A 26,995-nucleotide genomic window follows, 5' to 3' on the forward strand; every position below is an offset into this window, starting at 1 on the left:
TAAACATATTCAGGATCATAATTGACTAACATTTATCTTCCTAAAATAGGCAAGAATTTGCTCAGCATTTCTAAGCAAGGATGTCATGCAAAAGTGGAACCAAAGACAAAATTAATTCTGGTGACCGAGAGGAGCAAAAATTTTAAAAACTGGCAAAATTATAGACATTTTAAAAGTAGAATTTGTGGTTTCTTAGTTTTAAGTCCATCCGGGCTAAAAAAGTAGTGTTAAGGCAGAAAAAACAGAGGATTGAGGTCAGAAGATTTTGGTTTCAGCACCAGCTCTGTCAAATAACTTTACAGTGTGTCCTTGGGCCAGTCATTTCTAAGTTAGAGGTTCTTCACTTAAATCTCAGAGTCTGAAGTTCAATATGAAAATGTCTCAGAGTAATTCTTTTATAAGATATAAATTTCTGATAATTAACACATACTTCTAAAAGGACTTTTAATGGAAGTTTATCTTTAAAAAAGGTAATTCCTTACCAGGTTTTTTTTTTTCAATATTAATTTGCTTACTTGTTTTTATATCTGGTAATTTTCTGTTCAATTCATGTGAATTATTAAACTATGAATTAATGGAATTTGAATCTATGAGATGTCATGGAATTAGGTAGTTAAAATATGATTTTTGGAAGAAAAACCAAGTTTCAGCTCAGCCCATTCTCTATTACTTAAATGTTGAATAGATCCAAATGTTACAGATTCATATTTTATTTGCTATTTTGTTACCTTCACTGAGTTTCCAAAAGTTCTCTTTAGGCACAAGACTCATGGTGGTATTTAACAAACGGTAATATATGCCAATGTATATTAGTGCATTAATGAATGAATTTAGGTAAGGAGACAGCAATAAAAATTTAAGCCATTCTTTGAGAATGAGTATGATGAATTTAATGATAAAGGAAGTAACAGACAGAAGGGAAATCCCACAACTACTTTCAAGTTCTTCTCAGTCCTGGCCTCGGGGGAAAATTTAATATAAACCTACTTACCTTTTCCCGGGCCAACCATTTCTCCAGTACAAGAAGCCAGACCCAGGCTACTCTTTGAGGGTTGATGTCCTGTCCACATCTGAAAAAGGTAAAAAGAAAGACTTGTAAAAAAGAGTTTCTACTGATCTTTCATCTTTTGTCATCCCAGACAGATTTCATTGCTCATTCTGTTTTAAACCTGAACAGGCAAGACACTGCCCTAATGAGATATTTTTAAATGTATATGACAGTTCAATAAAACATTGGAACCAGGCCAGGCAACGTGGCTCACACTGGTAATCTCAGCACTTTGGGAGGCTGAGGTGGGTGGATCACCTGTGGTCACGAGTTCGAGACCAACCTGGCCAACATAATGAAACCCCATCTCTACTAAAAATACAAAAATTAGCCAAGTGCAGTGGCAGGCGCCTGTAGTCCCAGCTACTCGGGAGGCTGAGGCAGGAGAATCGCTCGAACCTGGGAGGCGGAGGTTGCAGTGAGACTAGATCATGCCACTGCACTCCAGCCTGGGTGACAGAGCAAGACTCTGTCTCCAAAACAAACAAACAAACAAATTAGAACCAGAACAGAGCTAGCAGCTTTCATAAAAAGCCTTAATCTCACCTCCACCTCCCTATCTTAGTTTAAAATAAAATAATATTAGAGAAAACCATAATAGCTAATACTATCTGAAGCATATTTTTAATACAGAAAGTGAATCAGACAGTCTTAAAAAAGGAACTTCATCCAAATTTATTTTTAACCATATGCTAAAAACAGGACTTTAGGAATTCATAAGCCTTTCTTTGAAGTTAGGAATTTAGACGGTAACTGGCTAGATCTCAAATTAAAGGAGAAAAAGAAAAGGAAGGGATCACTTAAGTTTCTCCATCGTATATGTGCTAATACAATATGTAAACAGTATAGCATAACAGTCAAAGGAAGGAAAACCCAAGGAAAGACTTAAAACGGTACATTTGACTCCTACATCACCAGTGGTTACTAGCATCACCAGGAGGAACTTCACTGAAAATCGAGGATGGAGAACTGTGGTTGCCAGGGAACAAGGAGGGGTTGTTGTATAAATACAAAGAGATAGCACCAAGGAGTGAGGGAATTCTTTTGTGGTAATGGAACAGTTCTGATCCTTATTACAGTGGGATTACATGAATCTATATATGGATAAAACTGCATAAAACTACAAATGAAAAAATGAAGGCAGATTAAGAAAATGCTGAAAACCAAATAAACTCTGTAGTGTCATTTAAAGTAATGTGCCAATGTCAATTTCATGGTCTTGATATTGTACTACAGCTGTATGAGACGTCGCAATTGGGGCAAACTGGGAAAAGGATACGCTGGACTCCATTATTTTTGCAGCTTCTTGTGAGACTGCAATTATTTCGAAATAAAAAGTTTTAAGTAAAGCGACAACAATATTTTCAATCTCATAAGCAAGAAGAGAGCAGGGTTTGCTTTTTTGGAGGCAAAGAAAATAGTTTTCAATGCAGTTCCACCATCTATATTAACGAGGATAAACAAGAAATGGCAGTTTCAGGCACACTTTGGCAGCCAGGCTTACATTCAGTTGCAGATGATAATCAAAAGCCAATATTGACTAAGTAATGGATGTATACTATAGAGGTAAAATTTCAGAGCATTGAAATACACTATGCCTCTGCTTATTCTTCAGAGGGTAGTTGAGTGGGGGCACATTGACCAATGCCCAAATATTGAACCACGTGTCTCTCACCCTGGGACCATCTGGTAGGAAAAGAGATCCCTTACCTCAGCAGATTTGGACACACCACCAATGCCTGAAGTATGTCTTCTACCCTCTTTGGGATATCCCCTTGTCCCTCCTGTAGCTGAGGTACACATGCCTGTGCCAGCTCCCATTCTCCCCTCCGCAGGCATTCGCAGAAAAATCCAAAAAGCTGCTTCTGCGAAGCAGCTTCCTCTTTTCCAAATGGATGATTCATTTTCCCAGCACAGAGTGCAGGGAGATACAAAGAAATGAGTTATGCCGAACACATTCTCAATGTTCTCATTCGCGGAGTACCTCCTAGAAACAACACAACGCCAGTGAGAAGAAACAGAAGGCACTGTATTAAGACAAAGCAGCAACTACTGGTCCGCCTGGGAAAGGCGGGACTTGCTTGCCTAAGTATCGTTTTCAGTTTAATTTCCCACGTTACTTTTTGAAAACACTTTCTTCAAGGGGTGGATCCCATCTCTTCACGCGGATTCCTATATTTAATAATATTAATAATCATATTTGCTCCGGGCGCAGACCCATAACTCTACGTCCGTATTCCCTACTGAACGTTATGCCCAGTCTTTACTCCAAATCCCCAGGTGGTCGCCTCCTCAAGAATGAGAAATTCAGCAGGAACCTCCCTAGTTTGAGCCCTCTGTTAAGGCAGAGGATTGACGACCAGGAGACGAATCTGTGTCATAAGTGGAAAGCAGTGTGGGGGTGGGCCGCAGGGACGCTCTCTGCCGGGGTCGTGGAGAGGGGCCCCTCCCTCTCAGGGGTGTCTTACACTCACCTGCTCCCGGCGCCCAAAGCAACAGAGCTCTCAGCGCAGCCATGTTTGAGCCGAGTCAGGTGACAGAACCCACTCCGAACAGCGGTGGTGGGGGTGGTGACAAAGACTGAAAGCCCCACTCCTATTGGCTCAAGGCAGGGAAGATGAAAATTAAGTGCCATATTTGTTTGAGTCACGTGACGCCACCTCTCCGGGAGTAGGGAAAGCTAGAAAGCTCGGAAAGAGGAAATCAGCTACCTGGCTCCCTCAATTGTGACAGCTCCGGCGCTCAATACTTTCAGTTCTGCATTCGGCCGAGCAGGTGGCAGGAAGAACTGTGACCCTGGATTATTTTTTTTTTTTTCTTCCACTCTCTTATCTCCTTAACATGTGAAGTCAACATTTATTGAACGCTAACCAGTGATGGTGTTTTGCCAGGCGCGGGGGATACCCGGAGCTAGGAGAACTGGGTTCTCCTCCATTGTTATTCTATCTACTGGGCTCTTTTGTTCCGGAACTCTGCGGTCTGAATTTCCATATTCTTCTGCTTCACTCCATTCATTTATTTGCACATTTACCCTACAACTGTTAATTGAACGGTGTGCTAGGCTTTATTTTATTTTTTTAGAGACAGAGTCTCTCTGTCGCTGGAGTGCGGTGGTGTGATCTCGGCTCATGGCAGCCTCGAACTTCCTGGATCAAGTAATCCTTAAGCCTCAGCCTTCCTGTAGTAACTGGGACTAGAGGCGCGCGCCACTACACTGGGCTTAGTCCCTATTCTCTAAGTTGAGTAAATGGAGGTCCTTCTTCTCAAGGGAGATGCAGGCCAAAAATTAGGATACGGTGGGCTAAATTATAAGACAGAAGTATGCATAGGAGATCAGAGAGCAAAGAATGAGCAAAGGCTTTTTCGCAAACATAATAATCTGAAACCAAGTCTTTTTTTTTGAGACAGAGTCTCGCTCTGTCGCCCAGGCTGGAGCGCAATGGCGCGATCTCGGCTCACTGCAACCTCCGCCTCCCGGGTTTAAGCGATTCTCCTGCCTCAGCCTCACTGTGTAGCTGGGATAAGCGATTCTTCTGCCTCAGCCTCACTGAGTAGCTGGGATTTACAGGCGCGCGCCACCACACCCGGCTAATTTTTGTATTTTTAATAGAGACAGGGTTTCACCATGTTGGCCAGGCTGGTCTCGAACTCCTGACCTCAGGCGATCCGCCCACCTCGGCCTCCCAAAGTTCTGGGATTACAGGCGTGAGCCACCGTTCCCGGCCTGAAATCAACTCTTGAAGTAACGGCTTACTAGGTTTGCTCACCACAGCTGCCTTACACCAAGCCTTTTGTTTGGTTTCCCTGGTGTGCTTTAATCACAGACTCTCAGCTTTCCTCAGTATGTGTGTTTCAGGTTTAGTAATTTCATTCAACATTTCCCAAACTATTTAATCACCAAAGGGTGGTGAAAAGAGCAAATTAAAACAAACAGAACGTTTTCTTCCAAAAACTCTTCTGTGATTGGTGGATTGTCCTCGATTCCTGAGAAAACTAACATGCCTTTCTGGCCCATTAAGGTTTTTTTTTTTTTTTTTGAGGCAATGTCTGGCTCCTCTCACCTCAGCCTCCCAAGTAGCTGGGATCACAGGTGCCTGCCACCACGTCTGGCTAATTTTTGTATGTTTAGTAGAGGCGGGGTTTCGCCATGTTGGCCAGGCTGGTTTCGAAATCCTGAGCTCAAGTGATCTGCCTGCCTCAGCATCCCAGAGTGAAACCGCCTTTGCAAAATTATAACTGAGGAAATTATGACAGTGAAAGAAATCAGACCTAACCGAGTCTATCTTGCTTCTAACCGTTAAGCTGTCCTTGTTCATTCCTGGGCGTAGGCTGAACTAACTTTGGGGAGGAATTCAGTTCACGGTTTGACTCTGAAACAAAATTGATAACAGCCCTTTCCGAAAAGACCCACTTCTTGCCTGGGGACCAGTCTGCCTTTGCAGGACTAACAAATTAGCTACGAGTTTAGAAATTACAGTTTAGGGGTCATGCAGCCTCTGGCTCCAAGAGTCTGAACCTCCCCAAATTGCTCCCGGGGGTGACATCACTGTTGTAAGCCCTAAGATCAGTGCTTGAGATATTTTGCAGACCCTGCACTCCATGGATCAGCTGACACCACTCAGAGCAGTAATTTGGCGCAACCAGTTTTGCCATCACACCCAGGAACAGAAGACATTAAGAAAACCTCACTTCGACCCCTTATGATTCCATCTCCAACCTGACCAATCAGCACTCCCCACTTCCTAAGCCCCTACCAGCCAAATTATTGGTAAAAACTCCGATCCGCAAATGCTCGGGACAACTGATTTGAGTAACAATAAAACTCCAGTCTTCCGCACAGCTGGCTCTGCGTGAATTACTCTTTCTGCATTGCAGTTCCCCTGTCCTGATAAATCGGTTCTGTCTAGGCAGCCGGTAAGGTGAACCCATCGGGCAGTTTCAAAAGTGCTGGGATTACAGGCATGAGCCACCGAGCCTGGCCTATTTTTTGTATTTTTTTGTAGAGGCGGAGGGATGGGGGAGGGTGTCTCACTATGTTGCCAAGGCTAGTCTCGAACTCCCGGGCTCAAGTGATCCTCCCGCCTCGGTCTCCCAAAGTGCTGAAATTACAGGCGTGAGCCACTGCGTCTGGCCCCTTTAAGCCATTGTGAAAAGTGATGATACACGAAAAAAAAAAGATTTCCAGGGCCGAGAGCGGTGGATCACGCCTGTAATCCCAGCGCTTTGGGAGGCCGAGGCGGGCGGATTACGAGGTCAGGAAATCGAGACCATCCTGGCTAACACGGTGAAACCCCGTCTCTACGAAAAAAACAAAAAAATTAGCCGGGCGTGGTGGGCGCCTGTAGTCCCAGCTACTAGGGAGGTTGAGGCAGGAGAATGGCGTGAACCCAGGAGGCGGAGCTTGCAGTGAGCCGAGATCGCGCCACTGCACTCCAGCCTGGGCGACAGAGCGAGACCCCCTCTCAAAAAAAAAAGAAAAAAAAAAAGAAAAAAGAAAAAAGAAAAATTTCCAAACAGGGTGTTCCCTTGTTTCACATTCTCTTTGGTGATGGTCCTCCAACAGATTTTGATAATCACTATATTGAGAAACTGCTTCAGATTCGATCTGTTAGGCTGATCACAGTATTAACTACAATTCCCAGCAAGCCGCGGAGCCAACCTGGGCCTCTGCCGGCCTCTGATTGGATACAGTAGCCAGAATGACGACTCAATCAGTGCTTCGGTTGTTGCTTTGCGGCGTTTTCCGCGGGGAAACTGTGTAAAGGGTGGGGAAACTTGAAAGTTGGATGCTGCAGACCCGGTACTGGAAAGTTTCATGTGGGGTGCCGTTGTGGGGAAGTGGGGTTCGCTCATTATTTCCTGCTCCTTCCCTAGGCTCGTGGGTTTCGATATTGGGGGAGCGGAGATTTTCTCTTGGGTGTTGGTCACGCCCCCTTAAGACTCGGGATCGTCACTAAGAACCCCGCTGTGAATTGGGGGAGCTTCGGGCCTTCTTTTGGTGGGGAATGCTTGGAAGCTGCTCATTGTTGGAAAAAGCTCTTTTTAGGGGATTCTGGGTGATGTTTCCGCCTGTTGCTGCCCATCTTCCTCCCCAGCCCCTTCCCGCTTCAGGCAGCGTGTCATTAGGGGAAGTTGAGGGAATGTCCCACTTCAGGTGGTGTTGGAGAGCGTGGAATCTGGAGTCCGGTCCCTGGATTCGAATGCGAGCTTCACACCAATTGTCAGCTGTTTAACTTTGCCCAAGTTTCTCAACTAGTTACCTCAGTATCCTTATCTGTAAAGTGAGGTAAAATATCCGAAGCCTTTGGAACAGTGTGGCACGTAATAAGGGCTCAATAAATATTAGCTAATACTGTTCCTAAACAGTTGTTGAACATCTAACATGAAGAATTTTCTTTTCTTGGTGGTAAGGAGGACAGGGTTCATTCTCCAGGGTTGACCGTCTTACCCTCATGTACAATACACATACGTGCGTTCGCGCACACATACGCCGCAGGAATTTACGTGCTCCGGTGGGGGCAAACAAACTTGCAAGACATAATAGTATTTTGATAAGATTATCGAAAAGATATGTACGAAGTTGATGAGAACATTGGAGAGGAAAAGACTTGACTGGGGAAGGTTTTGTGGAGGGAAGTCAGGGAGACAGGATGCGTGATACACATACCATGTGGCTGGAGGGCAGATCATGTGAGAGTCATTAAATAATTATTGCTGACCTTAAGTACTATGTGCCACGCACTGGCCGAGTCCTTTAACCTCCACTACAGTCATATGAAGTAGTAAATTCATATGACTGTAAAACAAGGGTTTTAAGGAAATTAAGACACTGAGAGGTGAAGTAACTGCCAGGAAGGATAGGAACTGAACGTTGCAATGTGATGTATGAGTGAGAAGGAAGTGAGGGACCAATTTTTGATGTTTTTCTCTGCGACCCTAAGAAGTTTGGAATTTATCCTGTGGTCTTCCAGTCCCATGGGAAGTGTTAAAGGATAAGCGTGACTTTTTAGGAAGCTACTCAAGGCAGGATTGTGACACTGATCTGACTTTTGCAGGCGAATTTGGGGCTTCTTCCTGTCTGCTTCCATAGCACTTTTAAATAGCAATTGTAATGCTTACTGCATGGCTGTAGTTATTTGTGTGTACCTCTCTTTTCATCTCAACTATGAGTATTCAAAGGAGAGGGAATATGCTTAAATGATTCTTGTACCCCAGACCTCAGCAGGGTGTGTATTTAAATGCTGTGGAAGGAGTAAAGTAAGGAACAAATGAATGGAGTGGCCAGAAACAATATGCCATAGTCCAGGCAAGTGATGGGAGTGGCCCTATTAAGGCAGAAATGGCAGGATTGGTTGTTGTTAAAGTCCCTGTAGTTTAGAATTTATAGTTTTTTGTTTGTTTGTTTTTTGTTTTTGATAGGGTCTCAGTCTGTTCCCCAGGCTAGAGTGCAGTGGCATGATCACAGCTCACTGCAGGCTCGACCTCCTGGGCTCAGGTGATCCTCTCATCTCAGCCTCCTGGGTAGCTAGGACTACTACAGGTGTGCGGCACAATGCCCAGCTAATTTTTGTATTTTTTTGTGGAGACAGGTTCTCTCTATGTTGCCCAGGCTGGTCTCAAACTCCTGGGCTCAAGCAATTTGCCTGCCTTGTCCTCCCATAGTGCTGGGATTATAGGCGTGAGCTACCTTGTGTGGCCTATGGTTCTTTTCTTTCTTCTTCTTCTTTTTTTTTTTAAATTGAATTTATCAGTCTAAATGGTGTCATTACTTGAAACTACCTGATCTGAAAAGACACTAGGCAATATTATAGCAGGTATCACTTGGTTTTCTGCTGGGGGAAACAAGTCATTGCTAACAAATTCCCATAGAGAGAAATGAGGAGGATGTATTTTGTGTTTGTGAGAGGTGTGTATGTATGTATATTGTGTGCATGTGTGTGTGTGTGTGAGAGAGAGAGATTGATTCAGTCTGATTCAGAGAATTTAGGTGTTAAATAGAAATTTGGGCCATGGTATTGGAAATAAACAAATATATACATTCTCAGTATACATATATTTTCATTCCAAAATGTTATTTCTTTTCTGATAACTATATTGCTTTATTCCTTGGATCCATGAAGAGTTCCTGTTTCAGTTCGTTCCAGAGGATACTTCTTTACCATCTCAATGAGATATACAGCTTCTCCTTTGTATGCATTAAGAGACTCACAGTAATTCTTTTTTAGCTCTGTGAAGATAAATCTTTCATGAGCCTCATTTACCCCTAGCAAGGTACAATAGTGAAATTTAACTGCATGTGAGAATATAAGTAGCTAGTGTAATAAAGAACATTTTGGGCCAGGTCTGATCGCTCATGCCTGTAATCCCAGCACTTTAGGAGGTAAAGGCGAGAGGATCACTTGAGCCCAGGAGTTCGAGACCAGCTTGGGCAACATGGCAAAACCCTGTCTCTACAAAAAATACAAAAATTGGGCAGGCATGGTGTCGACCCTGTCTCTACAAAAAATACAAAAATTAGCCAGACATGGTGGTGCACGCTTGTGGTCCCAGCTACTTGGGAGGCTGAGGTAGGAGGATTGCTTGAGCCCAGGAGGGGGAGGTTGCAGTGAGCTGAGATCGAGCCACTGCACTCCAGCTGGGGTGACAGAGCCAGACCTGTCTCTCTCTCTCTATATATATATTTAAAAAGAACATTTTAATACTGCAGTGATAAAATCTCATTTGATTCAGAAGGTGTGTTCTGACTCCTAGAAAAAGGAAGAGTTAAATATGATTATGGACTTGCAGTAGAGTGTAATGGTTAAGAGGATAGGTTTCAGAATTAGACTGCCTGGATTCAAATTCTGGGTCAGTTATTTATGTTTTCTGGTGACAATGGACTAGCTAACTTTTCCAGGCTTTAGTTTTCTCATATGTAAAAAGGGGCTAATAATCTACTTTCCTTCTAGGGCTATTGAGAAGATTAAATGTGATAATTTAGATAAGTTTTGGAACAGTGCCTGGTATGTGGTAGGTGCTCCATGAATATACCTATTGCCGTTACAGTGCAATGTAAATTGTTACAGTGCAATAGACTTTCTAGTAGTTCTGTTTGGAAATATGCCTTGAAAGTTAATTACATTTCCAAATAAAATTTATACATGCATTGAACATTTTAAGATGCTCTACAAATGTGAAGTGGTACTATATTCATGTAGTAAATATCAATTAATTGTGTGAAATTATATTTGAGGTTGCCTTGTTTCTCTATGTGCCTGTTTGACGAACAATTGTCTCTCCTATTTAAAACATTTAAAAAGGTTCTATAGCATTCCTTTATCAGTAATATTTTTAACACAATATGTTTCATTTTGCATATGGAGAAACTTGAGGAATTTTTAATTTTGTTTTGGATAGCCTATTCACTATCACTTATGTTATATTCTGTTGTTTTTTTCATGGTTCTTCTTTTCTTTGCTGGATCTGGAGGCATGGGTAGCAAGAAACTAAAACGAGTGGGTTTATCACAAGAGCTGTGTGACCGTCTGAGTAGACATCAGATCCTTACCTGTCAGGTAAATTTTATTTAACATTTTTATTGAGAAGTTTTATGCACAAGTTAACTTTATACCTTAATACCTCTTAAACTTGAAATATGAAAATGTAGGCTTACAAAAAAAAGATAAATGATGGTGCTTTTCCATAGGCTAATTGTAAATATCAAGCCTCCTTGGGTGCATTTCCAACTGCGATTTCATTTACCCAAATTTAGTATTTTTGCATTTTGAGAGGAAAGTGGTCATGGCATAAGGTGAAGTAACAGCTTTACTGTTTTATAGTTACATGAAAAATAGGACTCAAATGAGGAGATACTGTTCAACATGTATCATTTCTCTTAAAAGCAAAAGAAATTAATAGACCATTTTCTGATTGATGGAGCATGAGAAATATATAGAGCGGATCTTGCATTTTTAAGCAAGATGGTGAAGCAAATCCTCCTTAGCATGGTAAATAAGATTTAAAGGTTTTGGTTGGTTGGTTTTGTTCTTTGTTTTTTTTGAGACTAGGTTCTCATGCTGCCCCAGCTGATCTTGAACTCCTGGCCTTAAGCAATCCTCCAGCCTCAACTCCCAGCTAGCTGGGATTACAGGCACACACCACTGTGCCTGGCTAGATTTAAGGTTTTATCTTAGGATTTTATCCTTTTTTTGTTTGTTTGTTTAGAGTCAGTGTCTCACTCTGTTGCCCAGGCTGGAGTACAGTGGTGCCATCTCGGCTCACTGCAATCTCCTCCTCCCCGGTTCAAGTGATTCTCCTGCTTCCATCTCCTGAGTAGCTGGGATTACAGGCACATGCCACCACGCCCAGCTAATTTTTGGATTTTTAGTAGAAACGGGGTTTCAACATGTTGGCCAGGCTAGTTTCAAATTCCTGATCTCAAGTGATCCGCCTCCCTCAGCCTCCCAAAGTGCTAGCATTACAGACATGAGCCACTGTGCCTGGCCTGATTTTATCTTTAATAAGACATTTTCACAGAGCATTCTGCAATTTTTTTTTTGAATTGCTTTCTGTGTTAAAGATAACTTTGGTTCCTTTGTTATACATTTAATTATTTGCATATTTATACTCGGAAACATTCTTAAAATTATGAAATTTGTTATTTCATCCTATAGTCAGTTTCATTCTTTTTCAACTATGAAATATTATCTCTGAGTGAACTTCTAGCTTAGAAAGAAACTCTTTCGGCCGGGCATGGTGGCTCACACCTGTAATCCCAGCACTTTGGGAGGCCGAGGTGAGCAGATTATGAGGTCAGGAGTTCGAGACCAGCCTGGCCAATATGGTGAACTCTTGTCTCTACTAAAAATAAAAAAAATTAGCCAGGCATGGTAGTGAGTGCCTGTAGTCCTAGCTACTCAGGAGTCTCAGGCAGAAGAATCGCTTGAACCCAGGAGGTGGAGGTTGCAGTGAGCCGAGATCGTGCCACTGCACTCCAGCCTGGGCGACAGAGCAAAACTCTTGTCTCAAAAAAAAAAAGAAAGAAACTCTTTCAACCTGACACTTTCTGGGCATATATTTATACCCAAATTCTTTTTGGCACAAGTGTAGCGCTCATACACACCTGGATTGGATGCTGGTGCTATGTGATATTATTTGGTGTATCCTCTGGTATATGCCAACTAAACAGGATAATTAGAAGATAAGTTTGTGTCATTACAACTTTTAGTTAAGGCATATTTATGGGGAAAATACTACAATGAATGTATAAATCTTTGATCTGTGATAAATTATACTTTTGTCTACATAAGCAGTATCAATTGAAGGTTTCCTTTTAACTCTAGTATCTTTGTTACACATATATGTTTAAAATACTCTCTTTATGTTTCTTTAGGACTTTTTATGTCTTTCCCCACTGGAGCTTATGAAGGTGACTGGTCTGAGTCATCGAGGTGTCCATGAACTTCTATGTATGGTCAGCAGGGCCTGTGCCCCAAAGATGCAAACGGTATATTTATATTTTATTATGATTTGATTATGAATGATTCCTCATCTCATTAAACATGTTTTTTTAGGGATGAGGCACATGCAGAAATAGAGATGAGTACCTCAAAAATACTGAGTTTTCTACTATAGAAGTTAGTTCTCTAAGGAAAATACATGTGAAAAAATTTTTTTTTCTTTTTTGAGACGCTCTGTTGCCCAGGCTGCAGTGCAGTTGCACGATCTCGGCTCACTGTAGCCTCTGCCTCCTGGGTTCCAGCGATTCTCCTGCCTCAGCCTCCTGAGTAGCTGGGATTACAGGCACGGTGCTACCAAGCCAACTTATTTTTATATTATTAGTAGAGATGGGATTTCACCTTATTGGCCAGGCTGGTCTCAAACTTCTGACCTCAAGTGATCTGCTCGCGTTGACCTCCCAAAGTCCTGGGATTACAGGCGTGAGCCACCGTGCCTAGCCTATGTGTGAAAAATTTATGTAGTTTATAAACTCATGGGAGACAATTTCTAAATATGGGAATTAGGGAGCAACAGAAAGTTTTTATTTTTTTTTCTATAGCCAATAGCAGTAGTTCAAAAGGTCATCTTTCTCTGTTTGATTAGGTAGTGTTTGATGGCCTCATAGTTAAATTATAATCTTAATTTTAGAATGCCCCTTTCTTTGATATACTGACCTTTACCATCATCACTTGCTCTAGATCATAAAGTACACATAATTGTACTTGTAGTTGCTTATTGATTGAATAAAAGGTAATTAAAAATTTATCCTTTACTCTTAAGAAAATTTGAAGTCTTTTACAAAAGCCCTCATCAAATTGTACATTTTTTCAGACTTTTTATATCATGACTGTAGCTTTTCAAAATGTAGATTTGGAGCATGATAGAAATATCTTGTTTTCTCACAGTAAGAGTTTCCTAAAATTCTGTTCGGTGCTTTGCAAATGTATTTATTTATGTGGACTGTAAGTTTCTTACCTTACTACCTTATATTGAAATTTACTGAACACTGAACAATGAAGTACAATTCTCTGAAGAAGGGGAGAAGGAAGGAATGTTAGTGTCATTGGAAACTTCTAAAAACAATGAACAGATATTTGAACAACAGATATTTTCTTTCTTTTTTTTTTTGAGATGAGGTCTGGCTCTATTTCTCTGGCTGGAGTACGGTGGTGTGATCTCGGTCCCAGTGCAGCCTCCACCTCCTGGGCTCAAGCCATCCTCCCACCGCAGCCTCCCGAGTGGCTGGGACTACAGGTGCACACCACCATGCCCAACTAAGTTTTGTGTTTTTTGTAGAGATGGGGTTTTGCCACATAGCCTAGACTGTTCTTGAACTTATGAGCTCAAGTGATCCTCCCGCCTCGGCCTCCCCAAGTGCTGGGATTACAGGCATCAGCAACTGTGCCTGGCCAAACAACAGATATTTTCTTTTGTTCAGATTGAGCTTGTGATCTGAGGAAAATATTTTAAAGACAGGATAGTCAGAAGGAGAATCAGAATTGGAGTTAGAAATTGGCATTAGTCTTAGCTTTATCATTGATTTCATTGCTTGAACAGCTTTCTTTTATGGGAGAAAACAGAAGTTAAAATACTATGCAATGATTCTGTGACTAGATTCAAATTAACTTGTTATTATTTTGAAGGTTGTAAAGCACCAGAAAAACCTTTAATTTGTCATCTGTCATTCTAATTGGTCAATATCCATGGCATATTTCCCGTTAATAAATAGAGAGCATGGTCCCGAAATTCAACTTTAATTTCTACTTCCATCACTACCTTCAGCTGCCATCTTAATACAATTCCAAATACAGTTCAAGAAGTCATCTTTCTCCTATGGTTTACATTCATTCTTGTAGCATTCCTTATATTTCAGCACTGCCCTAAACACTGGCTTAGTTTTTTTTTTTTCCAACTTTTATTGTAAGTTCCAGGGTACATGTGCAGGATGTGCAGGTTCGTTACATAGGTAAATGTGTGCCATGGTGGTTTGCTGTACAGATCATCCTGTCACCTAGGTATTAAGCTCAGCATCCATTAGCTATTCTTCCTGAAGCTCTCCCTCTCCCCCACAACCTCCAACAGGCCCCAATGTGTGTTGTTCCCTTCCGTGTGTCCATGCGTCCATGTGTTCTCATCGTTCAGCTCCCGCTTATAAGTGAGAACACACCGTTTTTGGTTTTCTGTTCTTGCATTAGTTTGCTGAGGATGATGGCTTCCAACTCCATCCATGCCCCTGCAAAGGACATAATCTCATTCCTTTTTATGGCTGCATAGTATTCCATTGTGTATACGTACCACATTTTCTTTATTCAGTCTATCATTGATGGGCATTTGGGTTGATTTCATGTCTTTGCTATTGTGAATAGTGCTGCAATGAACATATGTGTGCGTGTATATTTATAATAGAATGATTTGTATTCCTTTGGGTATATACCTGGTAATGGCATTGCTGGTTCAAATGGTATTTCTGCCTCTAGGTCTTTGAGGAATTGCCACACTGTCTTCCACGATGGTTGAATTAATTTACACTCCCACCAACAGTGTAAAAGCATTCCTGTTAGTCTGCAACCTCGCCAGCATCTGTTGTTTCTTGACTTTTTAGTAATTGCCATTCTGATTGGTGTGAGATGGTATCTCATTGTGATTTTGATGTGCATTTCTCTAATGATCAGTGATGCTGAGCTTTTTTTTCTATGTTTGTTGGCCGTATGAATGTCTTCTTTTGAAAAGTATCTGTTCATGTTCTTAGCCCACTTTTTAATGGGGTTGTTTGGTTTTTTTTTCTTGTAAATTTGTTTAAGTTCCTTATAGAGTCTGGATATTAGACCTTTGTCAGATGGATAGATTGAAAAAATTTTCTGCCATTTTCTACCATGATAGTTTCTTTTGCTATGCAGAAGCTCTTTAGTTTAATTAGATCCCATTTGTCAATTTTGCTTTTGTTCCAATTACTTTTGGCATTTTCGTCATGATATCTTTGCTTGTGCCTATGTTCTGAATGGTATTGCCTAGATTTTCTTCTAGGTTTTGTTTTTTTTCCTATAGTTTTGGATTTTACTTTCAAGTCTTTAATCCATTTTGAGTCAATTTTTGTGTAAAGTGTAAGGAAGGGGTCCAGTTTCAGTTTCCTCATATGGCTAGTCAGTTCTCCCAGCATCATTTGTTAAATAGGGAATCCTTTCCCCATTGCTTGTTTTTATCAGGTTTGTTGAAGATAAGATGGTTGTAGGTGTGCGGTCTTATTTCTGAGTTCTTCTGTTCCATTGGTCTATGTGTCTGTTTTTGTATCAGTACCATGCTGTTTTGGTTACTAGAGTCTTGTAGTATAGTTTGAAGTTGGATAGCATGATGCCTGCAGCTTCATTCTTTTTGCTTAGGATTGTCTTGGCTATACAGGCTCCTTTTTGGTTTCATATGAATTTTAAAATAGCTTTTTAAAATTCTGTGAAGAATGTCAGTGGTAGTTTAATGGGAATAGCATTGAATCTATAAATTACTTTGGGCAATATGGCCATTTTCATGATATAGATTCTTCCTATCCATGAGCATGGAATGTTTTTCCATTTGTTTGTGTCCTCTCTGATTTCTTGGAGCAGTGGTTTGTAGTTCTCCTTGAAGAGGTCCTTCACATCCCTTGTTAGCTGTATTTATTGCTAGATATTTTCTTTTCTTTTTTTTTTTTTTTTTTGAGACAGAGTCTTGCTCTGTCGCTGAGGCTGGAGTGCAGTGGCGCAATCTCGGCTCACTGCAAGCTCTGCCTCCTGGGTTCACGCCATTCTCCTGCCTCAGCCTCCCAAGTAGCTGGGACTACAGGCGCCCACCTCCACGCCCAGCTAATTTTTTGTATTTTTAGTAGAGACGGGGTTTCACCGTGTTAGCCAGGATGGTCTTGATCTCCTGACCTCATGATCTGCCCGCCTCGGCCTCCCAAAGTGCTGGGATTACAGGCGTGAGCCACTGTGCCTGGCCCAGTATTTTATTTTCTTTGTAGCAATTGTGAATGGGAGTTCATTCATAATTTGGCTCTCTTCTTGCCTGTTGTTGGTGCATTGGCTTAGTTTTAGTTCATTTCTTCAGGAAATTTTTTTTGCTCATTTATTCAGTCATTTATTCTTTTGACCTGTATTTACTGAATGTCAAGCATGTATTAGGTACTTTGTCAGGCACCGAGGCTATCATGGTGAACAAGTTTATACAGTCCAGCCCTCTTGTAGTTTACAGTCTAGTGGGGGAAGCCAGACATTAAAATATTAATTCAGAAATAATTAGTTAATTATAATAGTGCTAAATTCTATGAAGGAAAAGCATAAGGTACTTTGAAACTTTATAATAAGGGATTACTTAGTTTGGGGGTCAGGAGGACCCTTCCAAGGAAGCAATACTTTAGCTAAAACATGAAAGATGAATAGGTGAGAGATAGGCAAAGGAGCTGGGAAGGGAGATGGGCAGGGAAGAGTTATTGGGCATTGGGTATAACAGATGCAAAGGCCCTGGGAAGAGAAGGAGAATGGGGCTTGTGTGAGTGGGTCATAACAGCGAAGAAGAGAGTGGTAAGAGATGAAGCCAGAGAAGTAAGCAGTAGTCAGATTATTAGGGCTTTGATTTGGACTTTATTCCAAGAGCAATGGAAACTCATAAAAGGGTATACTGTAATACGTGTTTTAAAAAAAATCAGTCTTGGACATGGACAAGTGATTGAAAAGGAGCAATAAAATATTCATGAAGATTAGTTAGGTACCTATAACTGTATTCCAAACAAAAAGTGATGGTGACTTATATTATTAATGCAGAGGTTATAGTGTTGATTAATATGACAGATATTTAGGAGGGATAATTTTTGTTTTTTTTTGAGACAGAGTCTCGCACTGTTGCCCAGGCTGGAGTGCAGTGGTGCGATCTTGGCTCACTGCAATCTCCGCCTTCTGGGTTCCAGCAATTCTTGTGCCTAAGCCTCCTCAGTAGCTGGGACTACAGACATGCACTATCACACCTGGCTAATTTTTGTATTTTTAGTAGAGATGGGGTTTTGCCATTGTCCAGGCTGGTCTCAAACTGCTGGCCTCAAGCAATCCACCCACCTCAGCCTCCCAATGTGCTGGGATTACAGATGTGAGCCACTGTGCTGAGCCTAGGAGAGAGAATTAATGGGATTTGGTGATTGTTTGGCTGAGGTGGTGGTGACATATAGGAAAATGTCAGAGATGATTCCCTGACTTTTGCTTTGAGAAACTGAGTGGTACCATTTTCTGAGATCAGGAATACTGGAAGAGGAGCAGGTTGATTGAATGTATGATTCAATCAACATTCAATTTAGTACTTGTGTAATTTTTTTTTTTTTTTTTTTTGAGATGGAGTTTCACTCTTGTCACCCAGGCTGGAGTGCAATGGTGAGATCTCGGCCCAGGCTCCCAGGTTCAAGTGATTCTCCTGCGTTAGCCTCCCGAGTAGCTGGGATTACAGGCACCCACCACTATGCCCGGTTAATTTTTTATATTTTTAGTAGAGACAGGGTTTCAGCATGTTGGCCAGGCTGGTCTCGAACTCGTGACCTCAGGTGATCCACCTGCCTCAGCCTCCCAAAGTGCTGGGATTACAGGCGTGAACCACCGCCCCCGGCCAGTACTTGTCTAATTTAAGATGTTTATAAAACATTTAGTGAAGATGGGAAATAGGCAGTTAAATATATGGACCTGGACCTTGAAGGCAAGGCATGCACGTGGGAGTCATTGGTGTAAATATGATAGTTAAAGCTATCGGAATGGATGAGTGGTTGCCTATAAAGTGCATACAGTAAGACGATAAGTGTACTTAAGCCTGAAACCTGAGTGATGCCAACAGTTACAGGTCAGATTAGATGATAATGAGTCTGAGAAGAAGCAGCCACCGAAGTAGAAGAAAAATTGGTAGTGTCATATCACAAAACTCTTCTAGAAGTCTCATTTATATACATACTACTTTTCTGAAGTTTTGTTCTGTTAGTTCATTTTATTCCTTTTTTTGAGATGGAGTTTTGCTCTTGTTGCCCAGGCTGGAGTGCAGTGGCGTGATCTTGGCTTACCCCAACCTCCGCCTCCCGGCTTCAAGTGATGATCCTACCTCAGCCTCCTGAGTAGCTGGGATTACACGCATGTGCTACCATGCCCGGCTAATTTTTTTTTTTTTGTATTTTTAGTAGAGATGGGGTTTCTCCATGTTCGTCAGCCTGGTCTCGAACTCTGGACCTCAGGTGATACGCCGGCCTCTGCCTCCCAAAATGCTGGGATTACAGGTGTGAGCCACCGCACCCAGCTGATTATTCTTTTTTTGACTTACCGAATCTATTATTCTAGAAATTACACTTAAAATTGTAAGTGAAGTGCTTTAATTTTGACAGATTGGGCTGCCTTTGCATGTTTGAGAAAGTATCCCCACATGCATCCACGTTGCCTGATGATAGGTTATAGAAAAAAATGTCTACGTAAGGATGCCGACTGAAATATTTCTTATATCAAAAAATTGGAAACAATAATAATAGTAAAGAAGGAGATAAATTATATTACATTTATGTTAGGGAATATTATGTAGGCACTAAAATCTTTTAAAAATATTTGTTTGTTTGTTGATTTTTATAGAGGCAGGGTCTTGCTATGATGCCCAGGCTGGTCTTGAAATCCTGGCTGCAAGTGATCCTCCTGCCTTAGCCTCCCAAAGTGCTGGGATTACAGGCATGAGCCATCATGCCCAGCCAATAATTTTTAATAACAGGAGAAATGCCCAGGATATAAATGGTTAGTGAAAAAAGCAGGCTACAAAATTGTATATAGTATACATGCCAATTTTATAAAAATGACCGTTATAAAGGTATTTGGTGTATATTGTTAATAATGGTTATCTCAGGATTGTGGAATTTTTTACTGACTTCTGTTTTCTTTAACTTTTTTTTTCTTTCCAAATTTGCTTTAGGTATGTTATGTTCTTTAGGAAAAAAGCAGCAACAGTTCTTGTTTGTCCCCTTGCAGTAATATCTGGCAAATCTCTTAGTCTCAGTTTTTTTACCATTTGTGAAATGGAGATAATTATACCTGTGTGTAAATGAAATAATGTATGCAAAGTACTTAATACAGCACATAGTAGATGTGCAACAGATGTTCATTAGCTTCCTATCCTTGCCTTTTCCTTACTGTTCATGATTCCTGAATCACAGCAATATCTAAGAGGAGCTGATGTTATTTGCTCCATATCCTAGCATAGCGACTGGACAGTGCCCTGGAGCAGGCAAAACTAAACTGAAATGTAAAGCAGACCATTAACAAAGGGAGGTTGTCAAAAGCCCTTAAAAGAATAAAAGGAACATTAGAAAATAAACATCTTTTAAAAATCAGGTAAAATTTTAATATCCCAGAAGATTAATAAAAGTAATTAAAAAAACAATTTTCCTTATGGAGTATTAACTTTTGTAGTTCTAAATACATCAGAATGATCAAAACCAAAAAATGAAATCACCAGAATTCTTTGTATAATTTCTTGTGGACAAACACAACACCAAGGATAAGAAAGGAGAATTTCGGGCCAGGTGCAGTGGCTCACACCTGTAATCCCAGCACTTTGGGAGGCCGAGGTGGTCAGGTCACTTGAGGGCAGGAGTTCGAGACCAGCCTCGCCAACATGGCAAAACCCCATCTCTACTAAAAATACAAAAATTAGCCGGGTCTGGTGGCAGGCACCTGTAATCCCAGTTACTTGGGAGGCTGAGGCAGGAGAATTGCTTGAACCCAGGAGCTGAGATCGCATCACTGCACTCCAGCCTGGGTGACAGAGTGAGACTCTGTCTTGAACAAAAAAAAGGAGAATTTCAGAATTGTATTATATTGGAAAAACTTCAGATATGTAGTGTTTCTCCCCTTGTTCACAGGGAATATGTTTCAAGACCCTCAGTGGATGTTTGAAAATTTGGATAGTACTAAACTACATGTATACTATGTTTTTTGGATCTGATAACTGAGATGATAACTGAGATACTGACTAATGGGCAGGGAGTGTTTACAGTGTGTATACACTTGGCAAAGGGATGATTCACATCCAGGTGGGATGATGTGAGATTTCACCATGTTACTCAGAGCTGTGTGCAATATAAAACTTATGAATTATTTCTGGAATTATCCATTTAATATTTTCAGATCAGTGTTGACCAGGGGTAACTGAAACATGGGAAGTGAAACCGTGGGTAAGGGGGACTGTTGTACTGTGTACCTGGGTTTAGATATAGTTGCTAGTACCAAAAGTTTTTATCCCCACTACTATTACCTTCTTCTAGCTACCATTATTTTTCTTTGGAATGACTGTAATGTCTTCCTGACAGATCTCCCAGCTTCAAGCTGTTCTTCACGAACTAATCTGAGTATGTCTTTGAAATTATAATTTGTTGTATTAGTTTCCTGTGGCAGTTCTAATACAAATCACGCCCTGGGTGGCTTCAGACAACATAAATTTATTCTCTTACAGTTTTGGAGTTCAGAGGTTCAAAATTAAGGTGTAGGCAGAGCTGCATTCTCTCCAGAGGTTCTAGGGGATTATCCGTTCCTTGCCTCTTTCAGCTTTTGGTGGCCATTAACATTCCTTGGCTTGTGGCTGCTTCTCTCTCTATACCATCTTCACATCACCTTTTCCTGTGTGTATTGAATTCCCTCTGCCTCTCTTATTAGTGTGGGTATTTAGGGTCCATCTGGATAATCCATGATTATCCCTTCATCTCAAGAGCTTTAACTTAATCACATCTGCAAACACCCATTTTGCAAATAAGGTAATATTCACAGACAGGTTCTGGAGATTTGATTTGGATATCCAGGGGTGGGGGTGGGGGGTCATTTCTCAGCCTACCACACCTTCCTTCACACTGTTCTTCACAAACGAACCCAAGTTTGAAATAACTTGTTCATGTCACTCCTTTTTGCATCTTCAACAGAGCTGTTTATGGTTAGGCCCCTGCTTACTTCTCTAGCCTCATTGCTTGCTGTGCTGCACCCACACTCCATCTTTCAACCATTCTAAATGAACTGTATATTTACAGTTTGTGTTAGTCCCTGTTTCCTCTCTTGCTTCTTACCTAACAGCTCTTTCAGATTTTAGCATGGGCATCCAGCAATTCCATTAAGTTTCCAAAATCTGTATCAGTTATACTTTCCCTGTTACAATATCTCTTATTAATTGTGTTGTAATTGCCTGGTTTCTAGTCCTAATTTCATAGTCCCTGGTTGACTTCATAAGACTGTGAGGGCAACGTCTCTTTCTGTTATGTCATATCCCCATAATCTAGCACAGTCCCTGGCGCAGAGTAAATATTTGTTGAACAAATAAATAATAGAAGGGAAAAGGATGGATTAGGGTTAAAGTTGCTAAAATTTAGAGAATTAAAGTTGGTTTATGTTTTTGAATATATATAGAGGTTGAAAAAAAAACTTAATCATTTTCTTGTTTAGGCTTATGGGATAAAAGCACAAAGGTCTGCTGATTTCTCACCAGCATTCTTATCTACTACCCTTTCTGCTTTGGACGAAGCCCTGCATGGTGGTGTGGCTTGTGGATCCCTCACAGAGGTAAAGGAAAAATTTTTCGTACCTTCTTCCGTTGACCTATAACCTTCAGAGCTAGGGAAAAAGTTTAGTTAAAAAACATGCATTATTTCTGGAACGGTAATCTGAATTAAATTATAAGTACTTCAAGGATATGGTTCTCCACTCAGTACTTAGTGTGGTTGTTCTGCAAACAGAGGTGTTAAAAACAAAATCCTTGCTGACTGATTAAAATCTACTTAGGTTGCTGTTTCATTGAATTAACTTAGAAAGTGATAAATATTGCTGGGTGGGTTTATATATGTGTTTTATATATATAACACATACATATATGTTATATATACATACATACATGCATACATACATTTATATGTACACACATGTCACATATATGTAATATATACAAATATGTCATATATGTAATATGTATGCACATAAATAACATTATATATTTTATATATATGATTATATCATGCCTATAATCCCAGCACTTTCAGCAACAAGGCAAGACCCTGTCTTTACCAAAAAAAACAAAAAAACAAAAAAACAAAAAACAGAAACCATTTAGCCGTATGTGGTGGTGCATGCTTATGGTTCTAGCTACTCAGGAGGCTGACCTTGAGCCAGGGAGGTCAAGGCTAGAGTGAGCCATGGTCACACCACTGCATTCCAGCCTGGGTGGCAGAGCAAGACCCTGTCTCAAAAAAAAGAAAGTGGTAAATATTATGAAATAATATTATGAAACAATTGGGGGAATTAAAAAAGGATCACTCCTTATAAATTAGGAAGGACAATTTGAAATTTTATTAACATATGGAAAAATTATAGTATTAAACTAAAGTGAGCTGTTTTTACTTTCTGTTATAGATAAAATTTCTTTTAGGAAGTGATAGGTTATTGGATTAGTTAATACTGTTGGATAACAAATTATCCCATAACTAAGTGGCTTAAAACAATAAACTTTGGTTATTTCTTAATTTCTTTGCGAGTGGCTTAGCTCAGCATTGTTGGTGAGGGATGCAGTCATCTGAAGCTTGGTAGGGGCTGTAGGATCTGTTTCTGAGGGGCCCACTTACATGACTGGCAAATGGGTGCTGGTGGTTGGCAGGAGGCCACAGTGCCTCACCAGGTAGGCTCTCCACAGGCTTCTTGAGTCTTACGACATGATGACTGACTTCCCCCAGGTGAGTGGTCTTGAAGAAGGCAAGATGGAAGTGGTGATATCTTTGGCAACCTAGCTTTGGAAGTTACACACCACTACTTCTGCCACTTTTTGTCATTAGAAGTGAGTCATTAAGTCAAGCCCACATTTAAGGAAAGGGAAATTAGCCTCTTTTTTTTTTTTTTTTTTTGAGACAGAGTCTTGCTCTGTTGCCCAGGCTGAAGTGCAGTGGCACAATCTTGGCTTACTGCAACCTCTGCCTCCCAGGTTCAAGTGAGTAGCTGGGATTGCAGGCACACATCACCATGCCTGGCTAATTTTTTGTATTTTTACTAGAGATGGGGTTTCACCATGTTGTCCAGGCTGGTCTCAAACTCCTGACCTCAGGTGATCCACCCACCTGGGCCTCCCAAAGTGCTGGGATTACAGGTGTGAGCCACTACACCTGGCCAACCTTTTGGAGGAAGAAGTGTCAGGGATTTGAGGACATTTTAAAACCACTGCAGTTATTTTCCTTGAAAACTGCTTACAATGTGGTGACTTGATAGACAATGTTTATCAATACACTCCTGAGGACTTCTTGCTTGAAAGTTCTAGGGGCATAAATACTTTCAGGAAACTTCTAAACAAGAACAGATTATTTTCTTACATTCTGATAGTCATAATTTAACTGTGGATTTTTTTTCCTTGGAGATAGGGACCCTGTTTTAGATACTATATTTTATTTCCTGTCTTCCAAGAGAGATTTAAAGATTTATATGAACAACACCTAGCAGATGCCTATTAAATAGTTGGTAAATAAATGCGTGAATTAGTTATTAATAAAAATGCACACACACACATATACACACACACACGCACACACACACATCCTCTTCTTTTGGAATATACTGCCACCAGGTGGTGCCAGAATCACATGATTTTACATAAACTTTTTGGGCTGAAGTTCCACTTGCTTAAATAAGGTTTATTACAGTGTGATCCACAGTCATAAACTTACTTATTTAAATAGCAAAAACATTGAACTTAAGGAAGATTAACTGGGAAATTCTTTTTACTTTTTAAGTTTTAGAATAATTTTTAATACTTTTTCACTTAGCTTTTATTAATTATTTTTAAAAATCCAAACAGAAGTTACAAGCCTTTGAGGTGTTTTGTTGTTATCTAATTGGCTGACTTGGAATAGGAATATAAATACTTTGACTCCTTAGTAGGGGCAAATTCTCTCCTTTCTGTTCTAGCTACAGGTAGCTTCTTCAATCTTTTTTGTTTTTTGTTTTTCAACTGAGTACAGGGAGTATATCAAATTATCTTCAAACAAAGAGTTTTTTTTGCTTTTATTACAATTTTTAATTGATACAATAATTGTATATATTTATGGGGTACAGTGTGATATTTTGATATGTGTGTGCGATGTATAATGATCAAATCAGGTAATTGGCATATCCATCACTTCAAGCATTTATCATTTTTTTTTTGTGTTCGGAACATCCAAAAGCCCCTCTTCTAGCTATTTGAAAATATATAATAAATTGTTGTAAATTATAGTTTACCTAAGGTGCTATAGAAAACTAAGACTTATTCCTCCTATCTTGCTATAATTTTGTAACTGCTAACCAACCTTTGGCTGTCTCCCTCTAACCATCTCAGCCCCTAATAACCACTATTCTACTCTCCACTTATATGAGATCAATTTTTTTAGCTTCTACATGTGAGTGAGAACATGCAAGGTTTGTCTTTCTGTGTCTGACATTTTACTCAACATAATGACCTTCAGTTCCATCCATGTTGTTGCAGATGACAGAATCTCATTCTTTTTTATGGCTGAAATAGTACTCCATTGCATGTATGTACCACATATTTATCCATTTGTCTGCTGATGGACACTTAGGTTGATTCCATCTCTTGGGTACTATGAATAGTGCTGCAATAAAAATGGGAGTATAGACTGACATACTGATTTCATACTGTGTATCATACATGTGCATGCACATACACACATGTGGAGGAAAGAGAGAGCTAGCAAAACGATAAAGTAAATTGGGCAAAATGTTAACAGTGGGTGGATGTGGGAAAAGAATGCATATATATATTCTGTATTCTGTTTTTATTTATTTTTAATTTATTTTTATTTTACATTAAAAAAAAAGATACATGGTCTAGCTGTGTCACCTAGGCTGGAGTGCAGTGGCACAACCATAGCTCACTGCAGCTTCAAACTCCTGGGCTGAAATGATCCTCCTTCCTCAGCCTCCCAAGTAGCTAGAACTACAGGTGTGCACCACCATGCCTGGCTAATTTTTTTAAATCTTTTGTAGAGATGAGGGCTTGCTATGTTGCCCAGACTGGTCTTGAACTCCTGACCTCAAGTGATCCTTTCTGCCCTGGCCTCCCAACGTGTTGCGATTACAGGTGTGAGCTACTGCGCCTGGCCTTCTGTTTTTATTAATACCATTTTCCTGTAAGTTTAAAATTATTTCTAGATAAAAAAGTAAAAAAAAACCTGTGATGTTTGCTGTAAGTAGATATCCTTGATCAGAAATAAAGAACTTTCCTCCATTTCCTAGCTAAAATACTAATTTGGTGTTACATTTTATCAAAAACTTTTTTTTCTGCATAGTTTTGAGAGATCTTCTTGATATTCATTTTAATTTTTTTGGCACTGTGGTCTGATAGTGTGCTTGATGTGATTTCAATTTTTAAAAAAATTTATTGACACTTATTTTATGACCAAACATGTGGTTGCTCTTAGAGTATGTTTCTTGTACAGTTGGGAAGAATGTATATTCTGTGGTTGGTGTGTGGATCGTTCTATAGATATCTGTTAGGTTTAATTGGTCAAGTGTCAAGTTTAAGTCCAGAGAGTTTCTTTGTTATTTTTCTGCCTTGATGATCTTTCTGTCACTGTCAGTGGGGTGTTGAAGCCCCCCCATTTTTGTGTGGCTGTCTAAGTCTTTTTATCAGTCAAGAAGAACTTGTTTCATGAATCTGGGTGCTCCAATGTTTGATGGGTATATATTTAGGATAGTTAAGTCTTCCTGTTGGATTGTACACTTTTTTGTTGTTGTTGTTAAGGTGGAGTCTCAGTCTGTCACCAGGCTGGAGTGCAGTGGCACGATCTCTGCTCACTCCAAACTCCGACTCCTTGGTTCAAGTGATTCTTCTGCCTCAGCCTCCCGAGTAGCTGGGATTACAGGCACGTGCCACCACACCCAACTAATTTTTGTATTTTTAGTAGAGATGGGGTTTCACCATGTTGGCCAGGATGGTCTCAATCTCCTGACCTCATGATCTCCCTGCTTTGGCCTCCCAAAGTGCTGGGATTACAGGCGTGAGCCACCACGCCTGGCCGGATTGTACCCTTTATCATTGTGTAATACCCTTCTATGTCTTTCTTAGTCGTTATGGTTTAAAGTCTGTTTTATCTGGTATAAGAATAGTGACTTCCGCTTGTTTTCCATTTGCCTGCTAGCTCTTTCTTCATCCCTTTTTACTTTGAGCCTGTGGGATTACATGTGAGATGGGTCTCTTGAAGACAGCAGGTGGTTGAGTCTTGTCTTTTTTTTCTAGCTTACCATTCTGTGTTTTTTAAGTGGGGTGTTTAGAACACTTATGTTGAAGTTTAATAATGACATATGAGACTTTGATCCTGTCATTGTGTTGTTGGCTGGTTGTTATGTAGACTTGATTGCGTAGTTACTTTATAGTGTCTGTGGGCTATGTACTTAAGTGTGTTTTTGTGGTAGCAGGTGTCGTTCT

At 40.4% G+C, this 26,995-nt stretch overlaps 2 protein-coding genes across 9 annotated transcripts in view; one reads left to right on the top strand and one right to left on the bottom strand.

The window, feature by feature from the left end:
• The window catches only part of ZFYVE26 (zinc finger FYVE-type containing 26), a 68,521-nt gene extending 64,922 nt beyond the window's left edge, over positions 1-3,599 (bottom strand). For both annotated transcript variants that reach the window (XM_055362178.2, XM_004055331.5), the window contains exons 1-3: positions 3,523-3,599; positions 2,759-3,035; positions 992-1,070 (exon numbers count right to left, since the gene is read on the bottom strand). In XM_055362178.2, the coding sequence (XP_055218153.1) occupies positions 992-1,070; positions 2,759-2,952 (273 nt within the window). In that variant the 5' untranslated portion in view covers positions 2,953-3,035; positions 3,523-3,599. The remainder of the gene's footprint in view (positions 1-991; positions 1,071-2,758; positions 3,036-3,522) is intronic.
• Positions 3,600-6,737: 3,138 nt separating this feature from the next.
• The window catches only part of RAD51B (RAD51 paralog B), a 909,884-nt gene continuing 889,626 nt past the window's right edge, over positions 6,738-26,995 (top strand). For 3 of the 7 annotated variants that reach the window (XM_031001913.3, XM_063697921.1, XM_055362179.2), the window contains exons 1-4: positions 6,773-6,848; positions 10,517-10,602; positions 12,420-12,533; positions 21,982-22,098. In XM_031001913.3, coding sequence (XP_030857773.2) covers positions 10,519-10,602; positions 12,420-12,533; positions 21,982-22,098 — 315 coding nt within the window. In that variant the 5' untranslated portion in view covers positions 6,773-6,848; positions 10,517-10,518. Of the gene's footprint in view, positions 6,849-10,516; positions 10,603-12,419; positions 12,534-21,981; positions 22,099-26,995 lie in introns of those variants that run through there. The other 4 variants (XM_055362180.2, XM_031001916.3, XM_063697920.1 and 1 more) reach the window with 3 other exon arrangements.

The sequence above is a fragment of the Gorilla gorilla genome, chromosome 15 (assembly GCF_029281585.2).
Source record: "Gorilla gorilla gorilla isolate KB3781 chromosome 15, NHGRI_mGorGor1-v2.1_pri, whole genome shotgun sequence".
NCBI classification, from domain to species: Eukaryota; Metazoa; Chordata; class Mammalia; order Primates; family Hominidae; genus Gorilla; species Gorilla gorilla.